The sequence below is a fragment of the Myxine glutinosa genome, chromosome 1 (genome assembly GCF_964187855.1).
Source record: "Myxine glutinosa chromosome 1, kmMyxGlut1.1, whole genome shotgun sequence".
Taxonomy (NCBI): Eukaryota; Metazoa; Chordata; class Myxini; order Myxiniformes; family Myxinidae; genus Myxine; species Myxine glutinosa.
In genome coordinates this window covers 273,247,238-273,268,597 of record NC_136261.1, presented here as the reverse complement: position 1 = coordinate 273,268,597, position 21,360 = coordinate 273,247,238, and the positions used below count along the sequence as shown (strand labels likewise).

General features: G+C 43.1%; 1 protein-coding gene across 1 annotated transcript in view; it reads left to right on the top strand.

Annotated features, from left to right (window-relative positions):
* The window catches only part of OSBPL6 (oxysterol binding protein like 6), a 182,165-nt gene that overhangs the window by 73,378 nt on the left and 87,427 nt on the right, over positions 1–21,360 (top strand). Inside the window, exons 6-11 of the mRNA XM_078787034.1 lie at positions 1,081–1,194; positions 11,224–11,379; positions 16,807–16,915; positions 20,275–20,378; positions 20,491–20,583; positions 20,680–20,977. Coding sequence (XP_078643160.1) covers positions 1,081–1,194; positions 11,224–11,379; positions 16,807–16,915; positions 20,275–20,378; positions 20,491–20,583; positions 20,680–20,977 — 874 coding nt within the window. The remainder of the gene's footprint in view (positions 1–1,080; positions 1,195–11,223; positions 11,380–16,806; positions 16,916–20,274; positions 20,379–20,490; positions 20,584–20,679; positions 20,978–21,360) is intronic.

The following is a 21,360-nucleotide window of genomic DNA, read 5'->3' as shown; positions in this document are numbered from 1 at the left end:
CCCCAAATACCTCGAAGATCTTGAAAACCCTTAAGACATCAAAGACCCATAAGACCCTTTAGACCCATTAGATGCATTAGACCCCAAGATCCTTAAGACTCACATGATCCATCAGACCCTTAAGACCCCTTTTACCTTTAAGACCCTTTCAATACTTTAGACACCTTTATATCCCTTCACCCTTTAGATCTTTTATACCCTTTAGACCCCTAGAACCTATAGACCTTTACACCCCTTAAGTCCCTTTCGACCCCCTTAGACCTTAACACCATTTAGACCCTTATACCGTTCAGACAGATACAAAGATGGCTGATGATGATGATGGTTCAGGCTGGTTACAGATTTAGAGCTTTAGACCACTTGGTCCCTTTTTGATTACAAATACATTTCAAATAAATAATATCACGAATATTACAAATATATTTGCACAAAATAATTGTTTGTATTGTGATTGGTGTAAATCATGACAACACAGCAACTAATGTACAGTTATTATTCTCAGTTTAAGCAAGCCCGTGCCTCCGTAGCGAGCATGGTGAGGAGAGCGCTGCGAGCCGATCCACCCTAGTTTGTAATATAACAATGTTTATGTGATCATCTGAGTTGTCCTGTTTCGTTCTCTCATCTCAACCCATAGCTGAAATTGCTTCAAATCCATATACAGTATTGATTTGTCCATTGTTTATGAATGTTCTTGTACAGTAGTTTATGTAAAGGTACACTGATGTCTCATAACGTTTTTGTCCTGCTTCATCATTGATGGACAAGCCTAGTCTTAGGTGCTCTGAAAAGATCCCCATTAGACCCCAAGCCAACACAAAATTGTGAGTAGACTCACAAAACACAATGAATATGTTTTTAATTACCACCTTAAATGATTCCAGAGTTTTACACTTTAAAAAATCCTGAGTAATTTGTTAAATGGATAGATGAGGCAAATAAGATGAATGCGTAAAGCGAAAAGATAACTATATGTGGATATGCCTATGTAGGATGGTCCAAATGACCTTTTACCCAATCTGCCTTTCCTAGTATTTCTGCTTCAACATTTTCAGCACCTTTAATCTTTTACACTTTCAGATTCAGAGAGGCAAATTCCATGGCTGCATTGATGTCGGTCTATCAGTGATGTCTATTAAGAAGCACAGTCAACGTATCGACTTGGACACTGAGGAATATATCTACCATCTCAAGGTCTGACCTTTTTTTATTCCTTCTGATTTTGCTCTGCTTCCCAGATAGATAAAACTCAAGAGAGCAGTAAACACTTAAGGTATTTTTTTTTAACTCAGAAAGTTTCTGTGCATTTTCTGTTACTTCGAACAGCCTTCAGCATTGACCTTGATGCCATGTATGAATTATACATATCAGGATGGAATGTTGAAATGGCTGACTGTCCCATACATATCCGTCATTTACTTTAGCACTGATTTCAATTCATCCTTCCTGATACTGTATATGCAAGGCCCTGTAAATAGAAAAATGCCATTTGCTATTTGAAGGGGGTGTTAAGCTGGCTCTCTTCCACCTGCTTTTGCACTTGATTGTGGACGATCCTACAGTGCTGGGACTGGTCAAATGATAAATTGCCTGCATTGACCACATACAGTATATATATAGGGTGGTTTGCTTTGCTTCCCTGAGCAAAGCTTCCTAATAGTTTTCTACCCTGATCAGCATAATGACTGATTTCACAAAACTGCCAACAAAAGATCATGTCATATTTTTGCACGTCTTTACTATGTTTAATAACAACTCGGATTTGATGTGGCCACTCCAGAAAAGAAACATTTTTTGTTTGCAAAATGTTCACTAATTTTATTAAAATTCACAAGAGAACATTATCATTATAGCTTCCTTAGCAACTCTTCTTAATTATTTATTTAGAGAACAATCAAAAAAGGCTTTTGACTCTTTTTTGTTTGCTTTCCTTTACATCCGAGGCCATTTAAGCCTTTTTCCTACTTTATTGTACACCACACCTTTCCTATGCCATCTCCAGGCATTGCAAATCGTCATTGCTGGGCTCGGCAGTGACGCACGCTGAAAGGGAGTACTCAGTTTTCACTCTGGTTGTTTTCTTGTTTGTTTTCTTTCTTGTTACTTGCAAAATCGAAGATTTTTCAAGTATATTGGTCGGTTGTGTTTGTGATTCTGTCTGTCTGTCTGTTTGTTTGTTTGTTTGTTTGTTTGTCACCGGCCTACAAGTCACAATTTTCAACCGATCTTCACCAAACTTCCCCAAATGGTAGAGTTGGTCAAAAGCCAGAGGTCTATTGTTTTTGCGGTCAATAGGTCAATAGGTCAAAAGGTCAACATAGGTCCAACATAGGTCAAAAGGTCCACCGCGTGCACGGCCTGGTTTCTCTCGGCTTCCCTACCCCCATAGGTGTTCTGTGAATTTAAGTTCTTTCCTTCGCTGTATTGCTTATTTCTTAGATTTTCTCTTCTCCCCCTAACTTCCCCGAACATCGACCACTTGTCTAACGTTTTAAATCTCTTCAAAGTCTCTTCACGTCTCTTCTCGTCACGTCACGTCACGTCTCTTCAAAGCTGTCCATGCGCGCACGCTTTCGAAGTAAAGTAACTTTTCACAATTGTGTTTTTGTCGAAACTGTATCTTTCTTTCGGTGTGTATAACTATTGGTGTGTCTTTAATAGTATTCTTGGTGTTGGTTTTTCATACCTGTGTACAGAATCGTCGGTTAGTTCGTGTCGCGTATTCTGACGCCTAGTGTAGTACTAGTAGGCTACCGTGTCTGTAGTACTAGTACAGTGTGTCAGTGTAGTACTGACGCTATCGTGTCAGTGTAGTACTGATGCCTAGTGTAGTACTAGTAGGTTACCGTGTCTGACCTTGGCTTGAGGCTTTGTTTCTGTCTCAGCGGTTCTTCGATTGCGCTCGCAATTACTTTCGGTCTCTATTTTTCACGTTTCACGTTCGGTCTCTGTCTCTCTTTTCATCTCAAAAAACAAAAAAAAACAAAACAAAAAACAATCCCTTCTCTGTTCTTATCCGTTGTTCATTCTTATTTGTTCGTTGGTGCTTCGACCACGTTATTCGTGATCACATGTTCACGTCGTTAAAAAATGTTTCAACTGTCCCCTGAAGAACTGTATTCTGTCATATACTATAACACCTTTTTCTTCTTCTTCTTCTTCTATAAAAGGATGCTTTCGACTTGCTCACCAAATCTATTCATTCCAAAAAAAAATTCCATCTCTTACAGTTACAGTGCCTCTTTCATCCATTCCCTAAACTCTCCAGAACTCCACCCATCCTTCAGCGTCCTCAAACATATTTTTGATTCGAAGGTCTCAAGAAATTCATTTTGCAATAAATGTTCGTTTCCCATTAATCGTACACTTTCTAAAATCCAATCACACCCCTCCCCTCCAAATCTTCCCCATCACCCCCTTCCCTCAAAAACTTCCCCATCACCCCTCCCCTTCAAAACTTGCCCATCACCCCTCCCCTCCAAATCCACCCCCTTGCCCCTCCCCTCCAAATCTTCCCCATCACCCATCTCTTTCAAATATTCCCCCTTGCTCCTCCCCTCCAAATCTTCCCCAACACCCATCCCTTTCAAATCTTCCCCCTTGCCCCTCCCCTCCAAATCTTCCCCATCACCCATACCTTTCAGATCTCCCCCCTTGTCCCTTCCCTCCTAAACTTCCCCCACACCCCTCCCCTCCGAGACCCTCCCTCACTCCTCCCCTCCTAGACTCCCCTCTCACCCCTCCTCCTCAAAGCATCCTCCCCGCTTCTTCCCCCTTCCAACTTTCACCTTCATCTCCCTCAACCTTCTGCCTCACTCTTCCCCCTCCTCAAATAACACCTCACTGCGCCTCACCCAATCACCATCAAACCTTTTGTTCACCCCATTCTTCCCTTTCTCCAAGCTATTCTGAAATCTCTGACACACCTTCAACAGCTCTCCCTACCTCTTCCTCCTCTTCCACATCTTACCCTACCCCTGTTCTGTATCCGATCCTCCCCCTTCCTCTTCTTTAAAAGTATGGACCTCAAACATCTGGGGCCTTCGCTCAAACTTGACTGATCTCTCCATACAGGTTGCTTCTGATAAACCAGACGTGATCTGCTTAACAAAAACTTTCCTCCTTCATGATGTCTCTGATTCCTTGGTATCTCTCCCAGGTTACTCCCTCCTCCGGTATGATAGACCTGAGCCTCGTCCTGGAGGGGGAGTTGCTATCTTTATAAAAAACTCTCTTCCTCACTCGCCCTGCACTGCCCTCTCTCCACCTCACCCCCAGGAATACCTTTGGCTACGGCTTCCCCTTCGCTCCCACCTTTTGTTCATATGTGTGTTGTACCGTCCACCAAACAGTGATGACTCCATCTACATCTCGCTGTCTGATAATATGGACCAACTTCTATCTACCCATCCCAACTCTCTCTTCCTCATATGTGGTGATTTCAATTGTCACCATGCCAGTTGGCTGGGTGTGGGTTCCTCTCTCACCAGCCATGGCTCTTCAGCAAAGGATTTCTGTGACTCACAGGGACTGACACAATCTGTCAATTTCCCGACGCGGATCTCAGTCAACGGAGCATCTTCTCTTCTGGACTTGGTTATGACAAACTTCCCTGAAAATGTCTGCTGCTCTTCTTCTGCTCCAATCGGCTCATCTGATCATGTGCTTGTTAAAGTGGACATCTCTCTGACCATTCTCAGAGAGCCTCCTCAGCGTCGACGAGTCTGGCATTTCACTCAGGCCAACTGGCACGGTCTTCAAGCAGCCATCAATCATCTGGACTAGTCTCCCATCTCTACCGCCTCTGACATCAACTCATCCTGGGAATTCTTCCAAAGTAAATTGCTCTCTCTCATGCACAGATTTATCCCATCTCGTCTTCAGTTGTCATACCCTTCCTCCCATCCATGGTACACGGAATCTTGTGGTGACGCTATTGCCCAGAAACAACTTGCTTTCGTCTCCTGGAAAGCAAATCCAACGGAAGGAAATCTCATTTCCTTTCACAAAGCCCGAAACAAGTGTGTGTCCACCCTCAGGAGAGCCAGGAAACAATATCTCTCCGTTCTCAGGACAGAACTCTCTTATCTGTCTCCCTCTTCCAAATCCTGGTGGCATCTGGTCAAATCTGTTTCTGGTGTTTGTTCCCCCTCCATCCCCTCCCTCACCTCAAACTTTATGATGTCCTTTATGATGTCCTTCCTTTATGATGTCTCTGATTCCATAGTATCTCTCCCGGGCTACTCCCTCCTCCGGTATGATAGACCTGAGCCTCGTCCTGGAGGCGGGGTTGCTATCTTTATCAAAAACTCTCTTCCTCACTCGCCCTGCACTGCACTCTCTCCACCTCACCCCCAGGAATACCTCTGGCTACGGCTTCCCCTTCGCTCCCACCTCTTGTTCATATGTGTGTTGTACCATCCACCAAACAGTGATGACTCCATCTACATCTCGCTGTCTGATGATATGGACCAACTTCTATCTACTCATCCCAACTCTCTCTTCCTCATATGTGGTGATTTCAACTGTCATCATGCCAGTTGGCTGGGTGTGGGTACCTCTCTCACCAGCCATGGCTCCTCAGCAAAGGACTTCTGCGACTCACTGGGACTGACACAATCTGTCAATTTCCCGACCCGGATCTCAGTCAACGGAACATCTTCTCTTCTGGACTTGGTTATGACTAACTTCCCTGAAAATGTCTGCTGCTCTTCTTCTGCTCCGATCGGATCATCTGATCATGTCCTTGTTAAAGTGGACATCTCTCTGACCATCCTCAGGGAGCCTGCTCAGCGTCGACGAGTCTGGCATTTCACTCAGGCCAACTGGCACGGTCTTCAAGCAGCCATCAATCATCTGGACTGGTCTCCCATCTCTACCACCTCTGACATCAACTCATCCTGGGAATTCTTCCAAAGTAAATTGCTCTCTCTCATGCACAGATTTATCCCATCTCGTCTTCAGTTGTCATACCCTTCCTCCCGTCCATGGTACACGGAATCTTGTGGTGAGGCTGTTGCCCAGAAACAACTTGCCTTCGTCTCCTGGAAAGCAAATCCAACGGAAGGAAATCTCATTTCCTTTCACAAAGCCCGAAACATGTGTGTGTCCACCCTCAGGAGAGCCAGGAAACAATATCTCTCCGTTCTCAAGACCGAACTCTCTTATCTGTCTCCCTCTTCCAAATCCTGGTGGCGTCTGGTCAAATCCGTTTCTGGTGTTTGTTCCCCCTCCATCCCCTCCCTTACCTCAAACGGCTACACAGCTGACTCCGCACGTGAAAAAGCTGAATGCCTCAACTCTGTGTTTGCCTCTAAATCTTGTGTCCCAAACCCATCCCTCTCTGTACCCACCATACCCAGTCGTACCCTGCTGCTCCTGGACTCCGTGTCCTTTCCTCCTGACAAGGTGGAAAAGTTTCTGTCAACCCTCGACTCTGATTCTGCAACTGGACCCGACGGCATCAGCCCACGGGTCCTAAAATCCTGCTCTGCTGCTCTATCTCACCCTCTCTCTGTTCTCTTCACCCTCTCTTTTGCTCAAGGTCAACTGCCATCTGCTTGGAAATCAGCCAACATCACCGCTTTGCACAAAAAAGGTGCAAAAACAGATCCTAGCAACTACAGACCAATCAGCCTTCTCCCAATTATCAGCAAAGTCATGGAATCCATCATTGCTTCGGATATGAAATCTTTCCGCTTCTCCAATGGCTTGATCTCTGATCATCAATTTGGTTTCAGACCAGGTCACTCTACTCTGGACATGCTGCTTCTGCTGTCTCAACAATGGATGGAGGTCCTCAATGCCAAACAGGAAATTAGAGCTGTCTCCCTCGACATATCACGTGCCTTCGACACGGTCTGGCACCCCGCTCTGCTCACCAAACTCTCCTCCTTTGGTATCCATGGAAATCTCCACGCATGGCTGGCGGACTTCCTCTCTAGTCGTCGTCAACGTGTGGCCCTGAATGGGTTTCTCTCATCTCCTCTTCCTGTTCAGGCTGGAGTTCCCCAAGGCAGTGTTCTGGGCCCCGTGCTTTTTCTGGTCTTCATCAATGATCTCTCTGACTCTCTCGAAAATCCTCTCTATCTCTTTGCTGATGACTCCACTCTCTGCCGCTCCATTCCTCTTCCCTCAGATCGGCAGTCTGCTGCCTCCTCACTCTCTGAAGACCTGGACAAAATCACAGACTGGTCAAACAAGTGGAACATGTCTTTCAATCCTGACAAATCTCACACTCTTACTATGTCTCTCCGAAAAGATCGACTGGACAACCCTCCCATCTACTTTCTCAACAATCCTCTCCAAGAAGTTCTGTCGCTCAAGATTTTGGGTCTCACTATCTGCCATGATCTTTCTTGGGAAAACCACATTTCCAAGCTGGCCTCCAAAGCCAGTCGCCGACTGGGCATCCTCCGTCGTGCGAAGTCCTTCCTCGGCACACCTGAGCTCCTCACCACATACAAGGCTTTCATCCACAGCTCAATGGAATACTGTTCTCCCCTATGGGCCGGTGCTCCTGCCTCACACCTAGCTCGGCTTCACGCTGTTGAAACCAAAGCTTTCAGAATTATTGGAATCTCCCGCGATGAAGCTATCTCTGAGGGCCCTTCACTCACTCACCGCAGGCAGGTAGGTGGTCTTTCTGTCTTCTACCGACTCCTCTCTGGCCTTGCACCCCCAGCTCTCTCTGTGCTCTGTCCCCCAAATATTCCTACAGGTCGCACAAGATCTGCCAGCAACCCTCTGATGGTTAAACTGCCGAAATCTCGGCTCTCTGTTCACCTTCACTCTTTCATTCCTCTTTTCTCCCGCCTCTGGAACAAACTCCCTCACTCCCTTCAATCCCTCTCCTCCTTCCAGGTCTTTAAAACAGCTGTTCACCACCATCTCTTATCTTCCCCCATCCAAAACCTTGATCTTTTCTACCCCCGCTAATTCACCCCAGATCCACCTTGTTTGAAATTCCAACTTCTTTCCTGGAAGTCCTGGCAGTGTCCATATGTTTTATACCTCTCCCACCGCCCCCTTCCCACGCCCCCCCCCCCCCAAAGCCCTCGCCCTCTCTCAGATCTCTCGATGTCTCCATGTCTCTCGGTCCCTGCTCTCAAATGTTGTGTTTGTGTCCTTCCCCCTCTCTCCCCATCTTGTCTACCGCTCCCTATGTTATATGTTTTATGTGTCGGTTTGTCTTTCTGTGTGATTAATGTTCGCTCTTTCACGAGCCTCGATCTTGTATACAAAAAAAAACAAAAAAAACAAAAAAAAAAACGGCCATGCGGCTGATTCCGCACGTGAAAAAGCTGAATGCCTCAACTCTGTGTTTGCCTCTCAATCTTGTGTCCCAAACCCATCCATCTCTGTACCCACCGTACCCAGTCGTACCCAGCTGCTCCTGGACTCTGTGTCCTTTCCTCCTGACAAGGTGGAAAAGTTTCTGTCAACCCTCGACTCTGATTCTGCAACTGGACCTGACGGCATCAGCCCACGGGTCCTAAAATCCTGTTCTTCCGCTCTTTCACTCCCCCTCTCTGTTCTCTTCACCCTCTCTTTTGCTCAAGGTCATCTGCCATCTGCTTGGGAATCTGCCAACATCACCGCTTTGCACAAAAAAGGTGCAAAAACAGATCCCAGCAACTACAGACCAATCAGCCTTCTCCCAATTATCAGCAAAGTCATGGAATCCATCATTGCTTCAGATATGAAATCTTTCCTGTTCTCCAATGGCTTGATCTCTGATCATCAATTTGGTTTCAGACCAGGTCACTCTACTCTGGACATGCTGCTTCTGCTTTCTCAACATTGGATGGAGGTCCTCAATGCCAAACAGGAAATTGGAGCTGTCTCCCTTGACATATCACGTGACTTTGATATGGTCTGGCACCCCGCTCTGCTCACCAAACTCTCCTCTTTTGGTATCCATGGAAATCTCCACGCATGGCTGGTGGACTTCCTCTCTAGTCGTAGTCAACGTGTGGCCCTGAATGGGTTTCTCTCATCTCCTCTTCCTGTTCATGCTGGAGTTCCCCAAGGCAGTGTTCTGGGCCCTGTGCTTTTTCTGGTCTTCATCAATGATCTCTCCGACTCTCTTGAAAATCCTCTCTATCTCTTTGCTGATGACTCTACTCTCTGTCGCTCCATTCTTCATCCCTCAGATCGGCAGTCTGCAGCCTCCTCACTCTCTGCAGACCTGGACAAAATCAGACTGGGCATACAAGTGGAACATGTCTTTCAATCCTGACAAATCTCACACTCTTACGATGTCTCTCCGAAAAGACCGACTGGACAACCCTCCCATCCACTTTCCGAATAATCCTCTCCAAGAAGTTCTGTCACTCAAGCTTTTGGGTCTCACTATCTGCCATGATCTTTCCTGGGAAAACCACATTTCAAATCTGGCCTCCAAACCCAGTCGCCGACTGGGCATCCTCCGTCGTGCGAAGTCCTTCCTTGGCACACCTGAGCTCCTCACCACATACAAGGCTTTCATCCGCAGCTCAATGGAATACTGTTGATGGAATTTGAAGAGGACTTGCATATCTGGTCACTGAATTCAACCATGAATTATATTTTAGGTGAAGATAGGCGAAAAGGTCAACATAGGCCAAAAGGTCAACATGGGCCAAATTTCTAAAATCCTCATTTTTCATCTGAAAAATCGTCACTTTTCATCCTGTTGACCCGAGCTTTGATCAAGATTGTAAATTTAAATCTTCATGAAATGGACAATTTGCTGTATCAATGGTAAACTTTTCGGGGGGTGGGGGAGGGCGGATTTTGCAAGTATCGTCCTACGCATGACGTCTTCTTGTTTTCTTGTTTGTTTTTCCGGACGATATCTCAGCCATCCTTTGAGCTAGGAAGCTGAAATTTCGGCACAATAGTGAGCAAGTCCTTTGTCAAAAACCTTATTTTTTGTTTTTTGAATAATCAATTAATTGAGGAGTTATTTAATTATTAGCGATTAATTAAGTACTTATTTAATTAATCAAATTTCCTTTCTCTTCTGACCATTAACTCAGGCACCTTTTGAGTTAGGAAGCTGATATTTGGACATGCCAATGACAAGGTGATTTGGCTGCAAAGGCTATTTTTGATTTATTAATTAATCAATTAATCGATTAATTATTTAATTATTCGATTAATGACTAAAATTTTTTTTTTTTAAGTTACAGATTCTGATGAAATGGTGGTGGTTTATGTGTTCTGTGACCGAATTGATTAATAATTTAATTTTTTAATGATTATTATTTCTTTATTTTCATTATTAATCATTTATTTATTTTCTTTCTCATTTGGCCAATATCTCAGGCACCTTTTGAGCTGGGAAGCTAATATTTGGATATGACAGTGACCATGACCATGTCGGTGCCAATGACCAGGTGATTTGACTGAAAGACAATTTTTGATTTATTGATTAATCATTTAATCGATTAATTATTTATTGATTAATCGATTAATTATTTATTGATTAATCAATTAATTATTTAATTTTTTATTAATGACTTATTTAATTAAATTTCTAAAAGATACATCTTCGGATGAAGCACTAGTGATTTAGTTATGCTATTAGCCAATTGATTAAGAAAATATTTTGTGATAATCTTTTATTGATTGTAATTATACAATTAATCAATCAATTAGTGTACACCTCTCCCTCCCAATGCAGCCTCTATGAGCTGCACTGCGGTATTGCCGGGCGCCGTAGGTGCCCCGGCAATGCCGCGCTGTAGGATATTTAATTATTTGGCATGGGGGCAGTGTACTTTGAATGTATGTGTACTTGTTATGTTATTCTCTTCAGGACCATCTGCACATGTATGGAATTGAATGGAATTTTCAATATTTCTCCCTGCCTTCTCTTCCTTTCCTCAAATTAATTGTTACATCCCACTCTCCTTCTATACATTTTATATGTTTGGTCCGGTATACATTGTTCTTAAAATTCCAACAAGGAATTTATTGACGTCATCATTTGTTCTGTGTGTCAAAAAAGTATGTGACAAAAGAGTACCGTCCTCACTTGCTTTTCTGAAACTGAAACTGTATAATTGTTGGGAATCATTTCATCATCTGGTTGTCACGTATTTCAATGTATATATTTATTTTAGCTTAGAATTATCTACCACACGTCAAGCATGAAATTGGCAAAAAAGGTTACTAGCTACACGTGGAAGACATTTGTGTTGTCAACACTTCATCAGTTTTTTTTTAACTTTAAAGATCAAGTCCACAGAGGCGTTTGACTCATGGGTGAGCAAGCTCCGAGATCACCGCCTCTTCCGTCAGAATGAGATTGCACACTCTCCAGGAGACGCCAGCAGAAGCGTGATATCCCCTCTCGAAAGTTCTCCAGCAGTGCATTTTGCTGATGAAAAGGCAAGTAAAAGTAGTTGAGCCTCTTCTTCATCTTCTTCTTCATCTTCGTTTCCTTATTCTTCTTTAGTTTGCAGCACATGACGGTCAGTAACAACAATTGATGAGGGGTGCATCTGTGCCGTTGATGTCTCCAGTACGTTCAAGCAGGAACATGGAGCAGGAATACACACCGTTAGAGCAGGAATTTGGAATTTGGCTAGGGTGTCGTTGATCGCTTCTCTACTCTTTGTGAAAGACACCATGGGATGTGTAACCTCCACCAACCAATGCTGGCACACAGGATGCCCGGTTTAACGTCCATCCGAGGGACGATACATGGATTAATGCCTCACGCTCCATGCAAAACACACGTTCGACAGTTTATTACTAGGGTCGAGATTCAAACCCAGACTAGCCAGCTTAAAGGCGAGTGTACATACATCTCGAGCCGAGGCTATCCTTCCAGGTCTTGTCGTAGAACTGACATATGGAGAGTGCATTTGGGAAACTCATATTTCACTGCATATTGCCATACAGATGAGCTCAAAATGACACAAACCCAGTAAGCAGACAATATTTGACTTAATTAGTGAAATTGTTCACAACTGAATATACGAGTATAACTTAAGCTTTTTGCAGTTTATTTTTCTGCATGGGAAAAAAACTTCAAATTAAAGTATAGTGCGATCCATTTTCTTTATTATTTCGGATCAAAAAATTTCAGTTAAGAATGTCAGAAATTTATTTCTTAGATACAGTTTTCTATGTTCCTCCACAAAATGACAAATTTTGAGGCAATTCTCTCCACTAATTGTTAAACAGGCATTGTGAAGGAATACCGAATCTGACCACAGAAATAATGATCTCTCGGATAGTCTGATTCCATTTACAGTACTGTATATTACAATGAGGTAGCTCAGAAAATAATTCATAAATTAGAGAATCTTTGAGTGTTTTTGCTACATTCTTCTAACTTATTTTTTCACTTTAATAAATGTTGATTAAAAATAAGTATCTCATAAAACAAATGCAAGTTTGTAACATGGTTTGGTGAAAATTAAAATGTTGAATGACAAGTTTGAGCTCTTTTTTGGATTCAAAACCTGTCCAGGTTAAATGCTAAACTATAGCCTGGTGTTGGCGTAGCAGTTAGGGTGCCGGCTTGGGATCCTAGGATCCTGGGTTTGAATCCCGGGCAATCGCTGAATTAATGCCACCGGGGTTGACTCAGTCTGTCATCCTTCTGAGCTCGGCAAATTCAGTACCAGATCACTGGTAATTCCCTGTGTGTTTTTTCAATATTAAAAGGCAACTAACAGGGTTGGTGGCAGGAAGGGCAACCGGCCGTAAAACATTGCTTCAAAAAGGGGACCACGGTGTCCGAAAAAGGCCAACCCATGCTCTGTGGGGAAAAATGGCCTCTAAAGGTGGTTGTTAAATGCTAAACTATAAAAGTTTTATGGTCTGTAATGGGTCCTTGATTCCTCACAGGAAAACACTGGATAACTGAGTATACCACATCTTCAGTTACAGTGACTTGCAAAAGTAGTTCACCCTTCCCTCCCACCCCCACAGCCCCCCACACCTCTCCAAAGTTTTCACATTTTGATGTTACCTGAGCTTATTTCATGATGCTTTCAAATCAAGCTTAATACCTAGAGTCTTCACAGACTAATAATATTATTATAATATAATATATAATATTGTAATAATATAATAACAAACTAATGACAAATTAAACTGATAAAGCAAAAAATGCAGATAAAATGTGAATAAGTTGGATTAATATTGAAAATCAGATGATTCTCAGTTGCATAAATATTCAAATCCTTTGCCTAATTAACTCTAAATCACTTCAGGAGCAAATTCTTTGTTTGAAATGTTACAAAATAAGTGTAATAGGTTTAACCTGTATGTAATCAGTGGTTTAACTTATAAATTAAGCCCCCCACTTATCTAAAGAGTTTAAAGGTGCAACTCACTTGCTCAACCAACAAGTCAAACATGAAGACCAGGGAGCTTTCCAAAGAAGTCAGACATAAAGTGGTGGAGAAGCACCATTCAGGAGAGGGTTATAATAAGATTTCAAAGTCGCTCTTTAAGTACGGTAAAATTCATAATTAAGAAGTGGAACACATATCATACTACTCAAAGTCTACCTAGATCAGGTCGCCCATTCAAAATCGGAAGCTGGACAAGCAGCAGATAGGTTCGGGATTTTCACTGTAAATCCAAAAATGACCTTGAAAGATCTGCAAGGCTCTATGCTTAAGATGGGGATCAGTATCCATCAATTAACAATATCCCGTTCCTTTCACCAAGCTGGTTCATTTCACCTTTCACCAAGCTTTAAAGACAGGTAACAAGAAAGAAGCCGTAACTGAAAAATACGAATCTAAAAGCTCATACGGAGTTTGCGAAAAAGCATCTTAATGATACTGCAGGCATGTGGAGAGACGTTTTGTGGTCAGACAAAACAAAAATTTAACTTTTTGGTCTAAATTCAAAGCGTTATATCTGGCGCAAGCATAACTTTACATCACCCAGTCAATACCATCCCTACTGTCAGGCATGGTGGTGGCAACATGATGTTATGGAGCTGCTTTTCATCAGCAGGGACTGGCAAGCTTGTCAGGATAGAAGGGACAATCGACGGTGCAAAGTACAAGAGAATCCTTGATGAAAGCCTGCTTGAGTCAGCCATGAAACTGGATAAGAGATTCACATTTCAGCCGGACAATGATCTGAAGCAAAAAAGCTAAAGTCACACTGGAGTGGCTGAATAAGAAGAAAATTAATGTTCTTGAGTGGCTCAGTCAAAGTCCTGACTTAAGCCCAAATAAACATTTATGGTGAAAGTTGAAAAAAAAATTCTCATATACGGATCGGGATTTGGATCTTCGCCAAAATTAAATCAATTCGTCCTTGCCACACCCAACCTGTCCACAACGTTTTGTCTGAATCTGTAGATAACTTTTTGAGCTATCCTGTTCACAAACAGAAAATAGACAGACAAGCAGACAGACAGATAGACATGGGTGAAAACATAACCTCAATCCACCTTTGGTGGCAGAGGTAACAAGAAAGAGCAATCAGAGATTGCAGACCCTTGCCAGTATGTGCGTGTTTTTTTTCTTTGTGTCCTCACCGTATTTTGGGTCCTCATGGTCTTGGATCTTTTGGGACCTCAGGGTCTTTTGGAGCTCTAATTCCTCTGGGTCCTTTGGGTCTTTGGGCAAGGTCTTTAAGGGTCTTTTGGGTCTTTTGTCAGGGTCATTAAGGGTATTTTGGGTCCTCTGGGTCTTTTGGGTCTTCACGGTCTTTTTGGTTCTCTGGGTCTTTTGGGTCTTCAGGGTGTTTTGGGCCTTCGGTGTATTTAAGGGTCTTCAGGATATTTTGGGTCTTTAGGGCCTTGTGGATCTTCGGGGTCTTTTAGAGTCTTCAGGGTATTTTGGTTCTTCAGGTCTTTAAGAGTATTTTGGGTCGTTGTGGGCCTTCATTGTCCTTTAGGTCTTTGTGGTCTTAATGGGTCTCAGGGTTGTAGAGGTTCGAAAGGGTCTTCAGCATCGTAAAGGGTCTTGGGGTTGTAAAGGGCCTAATGTAATTATTATAAATAGACATACTCACGTTTTGTGCAGATAAACAAACAAACAACCAAATAGACCCAAATGCAATACCCTCTTCTCTGGCAAGGGTAATAACACAACTAAAGATAATAGTACAATATTAATGTTATCAATAATATCCCCTTTCTCTAAGGCGTTTCCTCCTTGGCCAAACGCCGTGTTAACGTGTATAATTAGCTTATCGTTATGTTTCATTGAAAATCTTTAACGGAAGTAAAAATGTATTACAAACCACAAACACGAATGATTACCTTTTGAAACAGTCGTTCCTGCTGTTTAACACTGAACTAAAAGGGAGGAAACCTGGGATGTGTTTAGTTACCAAGCAGGTATCTAGCGCTTTCCAAGCGAGCCGTTCCTTATCAACGGCTTCAAATGGAGTGTTTGTTTGAATGCTTAAGCCACTTGGCGAGAGCTGTACAAGAAACTTGGTAATGGAGTATGCCCCCGACGTTATTGAGGCCCGACCCTAGATCTACTGTAATGTATATACTGTATACCCCTGAGAGGAATGACCCTTCCTGCAGCTCCCTTAGGGAACGGGTGTACCAGTTCATCTAAATGTGGCACTATTGGTAGGGGTGAATACTTATGCAGGCCACTGTATTAAAAAAAGAACCTGCCATGCTTTGAGAGCTGATTATAAATCATATTTTGGTCATATGCACATTAAAGTAATTTTTGCTAATCATGTTAATATCATTGTTCAATGTAATCAAATTATTTTCTTGTCATTCTTAATTGAAAATGAACAATTGATTTCCTATTAAAGGTTATAATTTCTGAATAATAAATAACATTCATGTGTTCATTGAAAATGTAATGAATTGAAAATGTAATTTTAATGTTAATGGTCAGAATAAATGACAGCTGGAATGTTTGTGTATTTGTGTTAATTTTTTGGAGGCAAGCATCATCGCACCTATGTATTACAAGGAAATAATCAGAATGTAGTCTCACAAGATGGTACAGTGGTATCAAACTTCTGAGCTATCTACAGTAATTTGAGTTTGTTTCTTGGCCTATCCATAAACTGTCTGATTGGTGCTTCTAAGGCAAGGCATTATATCACAAAGTGCACTGCTCCTGAAATGAACATTAAGCTTGGTCTTTCACCTGCTAGCATTAGTTGATGGACGTAAAATACAATATTCCATGGCGGCTTTTGTGAAGAGTAGGCGAGATATCCCTTGCAAGCTGGGCAAATTCCAAATTCCTGCCACCTTCAGTTGAATGTCAGGTCTGGCGAGCCTGTTCATGAAACACTTTGGCCAAAAACCTTCCCCGTCAACCACATAAGAAGCTGGGAATAATTGGGGCCGTAGTAGTAGTTGTTGTAGTAGTAGTAGTAGTAGTAGTTGAGCTCTTAAAGTAGTAGTCGTAGTATATTTTCAATATCCATCCAGAAAAAGAGTCAAGTACCGTTAAACCGTTAAAACACCCCAAATCCGCCTCTTTCAATCTCCAACTTCTTTCCTGAAATTCCTAGTAGTGTTCATTTGCTTTATACCATGTACCGCTCCCTCCTCCCCCAGTCCGCCCCCTTCCACTTTCCACAGATCTACAGACGTCCGTGTTCTCTACTGTTGTTGTGCTTGTGTGCTTCCCTCTCTCTCCCCCTCTTGTCTCCCGCTCACTTCATTGAATGTTTTATGTGTCTGTGCATGTTTTCATGTTGAATGTGTTAGCTCTTACACGAGCCTCGATTCTGTATACAAAAATAATAATAAAAAAACCGTAGAAAATCTTTGAGTTTAAGCCTTTACATATAGGAAAGTAATATCTGTGATCTATATTACTCATTTCTTTCTTATTCGTCTAGCTCTCTCACTCGTCAAGTAGTGCTGGTCTTTCAGGAGGACTGTACAATGGTCAGAGCAAATCGTCTGGCTGGCTGTTTCACTCCGATGAGATGGAGCAGTGTGCAAAAGGTATTTGAACGAATGCTCTGTATCATCCCTCAAACTAGCAATTGTTACGTTTTGCCTTCCTTGGAGTATTGTTCTCGTAATGGTGACCATGGTGGACCTATGTCAGATATTCATGCTGAAATCAGCCTTCTCAATTTTACTACATTTTCTGCTCGGGTGTTTTGTTTGCCTGTGGTGACAGGCATACTGGTCACATTCTCATCAGCATGTACTATTTTGAATCTGTCTATCCTGTATTCATCCAACAGTTTTAAAACACAAATGCAAATACTCTGATGCAGAATATTGGGATCACATATCGTACTATAATTTGAGAGGTGTATATTTGTGTATGTTTGTTGGTATGTTTGTTTGACTTACGTACACTCTTAAAGAACTGGACAGAATGAGTTGAAAACTGGTGGTTGCACCCAGGGTGTACACGGGAAGGTTTTAGTTGGAAAAGAAAATTCATAGTCCCAGGGGTGCAAGATGGGGGGAAGACTCCCCAATTCTCTCTACGTAAATATGTGCAGCATAGCGCTGTTTCTGGTCGGAGAGGGTATTACAAGTCAAGCCTGTGGTGACAGGCATACTGTCACCGTCTTCAGTTGTCATACCCTTCCTCCCGTCCATGGTACACGGAATCTTGTGGTGAGACTGTTGCCCTGAAACAACTTGCTTTCGTCTCCTGGAAAGCAAATCCAACGGAAGGAAATCTCATTTCCTTTCACAAAGCCCGAAACAAGTGTGTGTCCACCCTCAGGAGAGCCAGGAAACAATATCTCACCGTTCTCAAGACCGAACTCTCTTATCTGTCTCCCTCTTCCAAATCCTGGTGGCGTCTGGTCAAATCTGTTTCTGGTGTTTGTTCCCCCTCTATCCCCTCCCTCACCTCAAACGGCTTAACGGCTGACTGCGCACGTGAAAAAGCTGAATGCCTCAACTCTGTGTTTGCCTCTAAATCTTGTGTCCCAAACCCATCCCTCGCTGTACCCACCGTACCCAGTCGTACCCAGCTGCTCCTGGACTCTGTGTCCTTTCCTTCTGACAAAGTGGAAAAGTTTCTGTCAACCCTCGACTCTGATTCTGCAACTGGTCCTGACGGCATCAGCCCACGGGTCCTAAAATCATGTTCTTCCGCTCTTTCACTCCCTCTTTCTGCTCTCTTCACCCTCTCTTTTGCTCAAGGTCATCTGCCATCTGCTTGGAAATCAGCCAACATCACCGCTTTGCACAAAAAAGGTGCAAAAACAGATCCCAGCAACTACAGACCAATCAGCCTTCTCCCAATTATCAGCAAAGTCATGGAATCCATCATTGCTTCAGATATGAAATCTTTCCTCTTCTCCAATGGCTTGATCTCTGATCATCAATTTGGTTTCAGACCTGGTCACTCTACTCTGGACATGCTGCTTCTGCTTTCTCAACAATGGATGGAGGTCCTCAACGCCAAACAGGAAATTAGAGCTGTCTCCCTTGACATTTCACGTGCCTTCGATACGGTCTGGCACCCTGCTCTGCTCACCAAACCCTCCTCCTTTGGTATCCATGGAAATCTCCACGCATGGCTGGCGGACTTCCTCTCTGGTCGTAGTCAACGTGTGGCCCTGAATGGGTTTCTCTCATCTCCTCTTCCTGTTCAGGCTGGAGTTCCCCAAGGTAGTGTTCTGGGCCCTGTGCTTTTTCTGGTCTTCATCAATGATCTCTCTGACTCTCTTGAAAATCCTCTCTATCTCTTTGCTGACGACTCTACTCTCTGTCGCTCCATTCCTCATCCCACAGATCGGCAGTCTGCAGCCTCCTCACTCTCTGCAGACCTGGACAAAATCACAGACTGGGCAAACAAATGGAACATGTCTTTCAATCCTGATAAATCTCACACTCTTACGATGTCTCTCCGAAAAGACCGACTGGAAAACCCTCCCATCCACTTTCTGAATAATCCTCTCCAAGAAGTTCTGTCACTCAAGCTTTTGGGTCTCACTATTTGCCATGATCTTTCCTGGGAAAACCACATTTCAAATCTGGCCTCCAAAGCCAGTCGCCGACTGGGCATCCTCCGTCGTGCGAAGTCCTTCCTTGGCACACCTGAGCTCCTCACCACATACAAGGCTTTCATCCGCAGCTCTATGGAATACTGCTCTCCCCTCTGGTCTGGTGCTCCTGCCTCACACCTAGCCCGTCTTCATGCTGTTGAAACCAAAGCGTTCAGAATCATTGGAATCTCCCGCGATGAAGCTAACTCCAAGGGCCTTTCACTCACTCACCGCAGGCAGGTTGGTGGTCTTTCCGTCTTCTACCGACTCCTCTCTGGCCTTGCCCCCCCCCCAGCCCTCTCTGGGCTCTGTCCCCCAAATATTCCTACAGGTCGCACAAGATCTGCCTGCAACCCTCTTATGGTTAAACTGCCAAAATCAAGACTTTCTGCTCACCTTCACTCCTTCATTCCTCTTTTCTCCCACCTCTGGAACAAACTCCCTCACTCTCTTCAATCACACTCCACCCTCCAGGTCTTTAAAACAGCTGTTCACCACCATCTCTTATCCTCCCCCATCCAAAACTTTGATCTTTTCTACCCCTGCTAATTTCGGTCCCCTTGTGTTTTATACCTCTCCCCCCCCCCCCTCCCCTTCTCACGCCTCCTGCCCCCAAGCCCTCTCCCTCCCACACTTCTCCCTGCTCTCAAATGTTGTGGTTGTGTGCTACCCCTTCTCTCCCCATCTTGTCTTCCGCTCCCTCTTTTTGTATATTTTGTTTGTCTGGTTGATTTGTTTGTGAAATAAATGTTCGCTCTTTCACGAGCCTCGATCCAGTATACAAAAAAAAAGAAGAAAAAAAAAGAAGGAAAAAAAGCCAATTCTGGGGTAATTCAATCATCCATAATGTTGGGGGAATTCATCCGTTCGTAAATGTCAGGAAATTAACCCATCCTTAAGGCCCAAAATATTTGCTGGTTATTCAAATTACCGTGATTTATAAGTCATGTTGAAAGCAAATTTGTTCAAGCATTCCCGACGTTTGAAAGTAGCTGATGCAACCATTGATGTAAGGGACATTGCAAACTGTCTTTGGGAAGACATTTGGCCTGAAACAACAATTATGAATTTTGACTCTTGAATGTTATGAAAGCAAGCTGAACCCTTCTTCGTGAAATGCCCCAACAATTAAGATTTTGTTTGTGCAACAGTAAGCATAATAAATGCTCTATGCAAGTGATTCTCAATAAATACGTTAGTTCTTGAGATGAAAGATTTATTGCAAAGAGTTGTCTGAAGTACGTTAGTATTGGTACACGAGTAATTTGACTAAAGCACCAAGCATTGCTGTACATGTGCGTTTATTCTGATAGAGTCTCCTTGTCCATCCCTTTGTTGAAGATCTCAGTGAAGGCCAAGAAGGCTTGGCACAACTGAATGCAATCATGAAAAGTTTGGAGATCTTACATAGGACTCAGTCTGTTCCTTCTTTCTCTGATATGCAGGTCAATACAGACATTTCAATTTTTTAATCCGCATTGGTTTTCCAGATTCTGTTTTGTTATTTGGAGCAGTTGGAATGCAGTGTTCATTTTTTCTATCAACTTTGCATTGCAGGGCAGTTGCTTGGAAAATTGTAAAAAAGAAAAGAGAAGCAGCAAGAGGTGGAGAACCAAAAGTGTGAGCAAAGATTCAAAAATGCATCTACAGGTGCCTGACTATTAGTGTGTATTTCATTTAAATGTTATCATTTTTCAAATTGGTTGAGAAATGGGAAAATTCTAACCAGGTTAACGTTGTTTGCAGCTACCCATGAGCCCTGTGTGTTCACCTGTGCGTCTACATGCATCAAACCCGAACCTGAGCTTGGAGACCACTCATAATCAGGAGCCTGTGATGGGAAATTGTGGCGGTCAGGCTGGCTTTTGGATTGGTGGAAGAAAGAGTCTGGGTTCGTGGGGTAGTGAAACAAGCAGTGGTCCCTGTCTGGTTGTGCCAAGCCTTCCTGTAAGCCACACACAATCCAGCCTCGGAGAATCTCTGCAAGAACATGTCGGAGATTCAGCACGGCTGCAGATGGAATACTGTGAGCTGGCTCAGAAAGGTATGCTGCTGGACGCTTAACTATGAGAGCATATGCTTTGATTGAATGTGGCCTCCTACCTAAGGTTGACCACAGTGTGGTTGACCTGTGTGTGTGTGTGCTGTTTATTTTCAAGCAAGAAAGGGGGCATATACATTGTGTGTGTGTGTGTGTGTGTGTGTGTGTGTGTGTGTGTGTGTGTGTGTGTGTGTGTGTGTGTGTGTGTGTGTGTGTGTGTGTGTGTGTGTATGTATGTATGTATGTATGTATATATATATATATATATATATATATATATATCTATATATATATATATATATATATATACAGACTTGGCATTTAATATGGAATATGTTTTTTGTGGGGGTGAACTTACTTTTCAAGATGTCTTAGAACCAAAAGTT